Consider the following 4,571-nt stretch of genomic DNA (forward strand, 5'->3'; position numbering starts at 1 on the left):
CTCAAAAAGTTGTATACACGTCACGTAAATATTTACTACAACCGGCGTTTGACTTTTGCTATCACGTACCATTAGCTTCTTTTTTTGCTACGATCACGCATATATTTTTTTTTGTTACAAATTTTGTTTTTTGTTGCAACCGTTGAAAAAATTGCTGCATCGCATCGAAATTTTGCTGCATAGGAGGAAAAATATTGCATGCGGATCCAACGGTACGAACGCGCGGGGATTGGTGGATCCTGCGGCCCGCACGCGGCCAGCCGAAAGTTTGGGCCGGCGCCGGCGCAGATCACTCGCCTTTCTGAATAGGGGTGTCTTTTTTAAAATCCAGTGAATAGTATGTCAATTTTTCACCAAATCATCTCTTTACAATCTGACCCCACTTATGAGAAAGTGATCAATCACGCTAAATCACATGATCAGTGCAATTTGTAAAAAGTTTACCGAATCCACGGTGTGTTTTGCAAAAAATTAAGGACCACGTAGTTGTTAGCAAACGAAGCCCCAAATGCGGTGGTTTCTTACAATACACTCCAGCAAAACATATTTTATTATTTCTTTCTAGAATACGTATAAGCGCGTGCGTATCATAGAACGGATTATACCCCATAAAAAAACTCCAACCCTGATTGTGGTGCTCCTAACCAGGAACACACGTTTGGCAACTTTACCGAAAACATTTTTATGGGTACACACCTACACCTGTAAGGCTCCGATGGTATTGATCATTGAGCATACGATTGGACTCCCGCGGCTTTCAGTGACCCAGCAGCTTGCAGAAAACCTGGGTGCTATCTCCACTACAAAGTTAGCAGCAGCTTGCGACCAGGGCACCAAGCACCGCTACCACCTTGGACCGAGCTCAATCGAACGTTAACTTTGAAAGAAAATTACCATGCGATGCCAAATCAGTCCTAGCCACGTACCCCGGCCGTTGGGTGTTTGGCCATGTACCACTGCATGGTCTCGAGCGTCGAGTAGTGGAGTGGTAGATACAGGTCTCCGTCAGGGAACAAGCCCACCCCCAAAGTTCCGTTACGTTGTACCCCTCCGCTTTGCGTTTTCTTTTCTACGGAGGCCTCACGCAGAACGAATCTGATCATGATCAGGTAGCTGCGAGCTCGCCATCTCACCTCCCCCAGAATAAAAGAGGACATGTCATCTCCTCAGGTTAGTCCACGGCCGGGTTGACATCTCGCCGGACCTGCTGCTGCTACGATTCGGTGAACACTAGACAGCACGCACACACACAGAGAGTAAACACAGCCGCGCCCTTCCTTCTCCGAGGTCCACGAGACGCCTATCGGACGCACACGCAGAGCAGCAGCCAACCACCGTCCGTCTCTCTCCGTCGTTGTTGGGATCGTACCAAAAGAGGAAGACGAGTCGCCCCATTACTACGTGACGTCGCCTTCAGAAGCTTTGCATACTTCGGTGGGGAAGTGGAAGAGACCGGGCACGACACTCACACACTCACACACAAGTACTAGCAGCAACGAGCGAGACCTCCCCTCCTACCCCGGCCGTAGCCATAGGACGGGAGAAATTCCATTCCACCGCGTGATGGGCGCAAGGAATCGGCCCAACTAGTCCGCCTTATTTAGGCGCCGCGTTTTGTCCCCGTCGTCCGGCACGAGCCGACGCGCGCGCCATGGCCTCCTCCTCCTCCTCCTCCCGCGTCTCCCCGGTGCGCCGCGCCCTCCTCTTGTCGTCGTTCCTCTTCTGTTTCTTGCCGCGCCATGTTGCTGCCGGCGCCACGGGGGCGGGGGGCTACGTCACCGTCTCCACCAACGGCTTCGCCGACTCGAGCGCGACCTGCGACGAACCAGCTGGCCCAGGTAGCGCTGCTGCGCTTGCTTTTCTTGGCTTTTTGGGAGAGATGTGGTTAGCGGCTTTTGGGATTGGGAGAGTTGTTGTTGATCCGTTTGTTGGCTCTCGGATCCTTTGCTGCTCCAGTGATCGCGCCGCGGCAGAGGAACGGCACGCTGGCGGTGCTGCGGCTGGCGCACCGGTGCGGCCCGTCGACGGCGTCGGCGTCGTTCGCCGAGGTGCAACGCGCGGACCAGCGGCGGGTGGAGTACATCCAGAGGAGGGTGTCGGGGGTCGGCTCGCGGGGGGCGAAGGGGGCCCTGCAGCAGCTCGCGGCCGGCTCCAGGTCGGCTACGGTGCCGACAACCATGGGCGTCGGCACGTTCCAGTACGTGGTGACGGTGAGCCTGGGCACGCCCGGGGTGTCGCAGACGGTGGAGGTGGACACGGGCAGCGACGTGTCGTGGGTGCAGTGCAAGCCGTGCTCCGCGCCGGCGTGCTACAGCCAGAGGGACCAGCTCTTCGACCCGGCCAAGTCGTCCACCTACTCCGCCGTGCCGTGCGGCGCCGACGCGTGCTCGGAGCTTCGGATCTACGAGGCCGGCTGCTCGGGCTCGCAGTGCGGGTACGTGGTCAGCTACGGGGACGGGTCCAACACCACCGGCGTGTACGGCTCCGACACGCTGGCGCTGGCGCCGGGCAACACGGTAGGCACGTTCCTCTTCGGGTGCGGCCACGCGCAGGCGGGGATGTTCGCCGGCATCGACGGGCTCCTGGCTCTCGGCCGCCAGTCCATGTCGCTCAAGTCTCAGGCGGCGGGCGCGTACGGCGGGGTCTTCTCCTACTGCCTCCCTTCGAAGCAGAGCGCCGCGGGGTACCTGACGCTGGGCGGGCCGAGCAGCGCGTCGGGGTTCGCGACGACGGGGCTGCTGACGGCGTGGGCCGCGCCGACGTTCTACATGGTGATGCTCACGGGCATCAGCGTGGGCGGGCAGCAGGTGGCCGTCCCGGCGTCGGCGTTCGCGGGGGGCACGGTGGTGGACACGGGCACGGTGATCACGCGGCTGCCGCCCACGGCGTACGCTGCGCTGCGGTCGGCGTTCCGCGGCGCCATCGCGCCCTACGGGTACCCGTCGGCGCCGGCCAACGGGATCCTGGACACGTGCTACGACTTCAGCCGGTACGGCGTGGTGACGCTGCCGACGGTGGCGCTGACGTTTAGCGGCGGCGCGACGCTGGCCCTGGAGGCCCCCGGGATCCTGTCGAGCGGGTGCCTCGCGTTCGCGCCCAACGGCGGCGACGGCGACGCGGCCATCCTCGGCAACGTGCAGCAGCGCTCCTTCGCGGTGCGCTTCGACGGCAGCACCGTCGGGTTCATGCCCGGCGCGTGCTGATCCACTGATCGATTCTTTGACTTATTACTTTGTGACCACTCTTACAAAACGTATTTCTGGCAGCAGTATAAACATACTTGGTAAGTATACCACACGTATATGTACGTACACGAAAAGGAAAAGGTAGACGAATAGATGCAGGATGATGTAGGTTCTTTCGTTGGTGGATGGAGCACGGTTTCGTCGGGGAATAATAAACGGGCTAACAAGAGGCGTGTTGACGATCGACACGGTTCGTTGGATTTTTGTGTGTGTGTCGCGGTCAGTGACTCGACGAGCAACTGGTGATGATGGGGTTTATAACTAGTGGAGAGTTAGGAGGGAGTGTAGACGTAGTCTGACTTGACCCGTCCGGGGAGCCGCGGCGCCAAAGTCATTGTGAGCTTTTGGGGCTTAGACCGGATGGTTGTCGATGTTGTAATTATTACACTTTTGCTTGGGTGCACCTCCTAATACAACTACGGTCGAGATGAATTAATACATCTTCATAATAAAGGGCAGGATGGTTCAGCGAAATGTCTGCGACGTACAGACGCCGGGGTGACGTGTCGTCAGCGCGCCCACTGTCATGACGTGGCACGTCCACGTCGTCATGCGACGGTTCGAGTTCGTCCGTCGATTCCCGAGGCCTGCCGCGTCGTCGGTTCCCGAGGCCGCCGCCTTCAATCACGCAACCGCGTCGCCAGTTTTCATCGATTCCCGAGGCCGACGCCAGTTCGTCCCGTCGTTTCGGAGAGCAGTTAATACCGACCGCGTCGTCACTGTCCCGTCGTTTCGCCGTCTCTCGAGGGCGCCATTAATGGCGGCAGCGTCGTCAGTGCCTCAGGCGCGTCGTTCCCTGGTTCCGCCGCCAACTGACCGTCGGTCTCCGCCATCTCCCGAGGCGACGCGGGCTATTGACCGCGGATCCGCCGCGTTCCCGAGGCCGCCGCGCTCCCGAGGCATCGCGTTTACTCCCCAGGAGTAACGCCGACCAACTACCCCGTCGCCTCTCCTCCCCCCGCTGCGCTATAAAACCCGGCGCCCCAGCACGTCGGCCCCCATCTCTCCCCGACGTCCTCTTGCCTCCTCTCTGCCCGTCGCTCTCCGCCCGAAATTCTCCTCCCTCCCTCCTCCTCCGACGATGGCCCACGCCGGCGGGGGCAGTGCCCCGGAGAGCAACTGGCCGCTGAGCCTCGACCAGCCGGCGACGGAGGAGCTCTACCGGTTCGGGCTCCTCGTCCCGTCGGGCTGCCGCCTTGCGAAGCCGTGGCGAATCAGCAAAGACGGCTACGAGACGAAGGGCGCCCCGGCGATGGCGGAGGAGCTTCGCACCCACCGCGGCGGCCGGTATAATATCCGCGGCCGTCATGACTTCTGGGACGGCAA

General features: G+C 60.0%; 1 protein-coding gene across 1 annotated transcript; it reads left to right on the plus strand.

Moving 5' to 3' along the window:
• Positions 1 to 1,449: 1,449 nt before the first annotated feature.
• On the plus strand, positions 1,450 to 3,431 carry LOC123402268 (aspartyl protease family protein At5g10770-like). Its single transcript, XM_045096169.1, has 2 exons — positions 1,450 to 1,838; positions 1,957 to 3,431. Exons 1-2 carry the CDS (start codon positions 1,652 to 1,654, stop codon positions 3,201 to 3,203), a joined length of 1,434 nt encoding a protein of 477 aa, XP_044952104.1. The 5' UTR covers positions 1,450 to 1,651; the 3' UTR covers positions 3,204 to 3,431.
• The last annotated feature ends 1,140 nt before the right edge of the window (positions 3,432 to 4,571 follow it).

This window comes from Hordeum vulgare, chromosome 6H, assembly GCF_904849725.1.
Source record: "Hordeum vulgare subsp. vulgare chromosome 6H, MorexV3_pseudomolecules_assembly, whole genome shotgun sequence".
NCBI classification, from domain to species: Eukaryota; Viridiplantae; Streptophyta; class Magnoliopsida; order Poales; family Poaceae; genus Hordeum; species Hordeum vulgare.

What these genes read in the sequence shown, in the direction of transcription:
- LOC123402268 (XM_045096169.1), top strand. Translation starts at nt 1,652, where the DNA reads ATGGCCTCCTCCTCCTCCTCCTCCCGCGTCTCCCCGGTGCGCCGCGCC. An exon ending in CGACGAACCAGCTGGCCCAG is followed by an intron (nt 1,839 to 1,956) that starts GTAGCGCTGCTG and finishes TTGCTGCTCCAG; the next exon opens with TGATCGCGCCGCGGCAGAGG.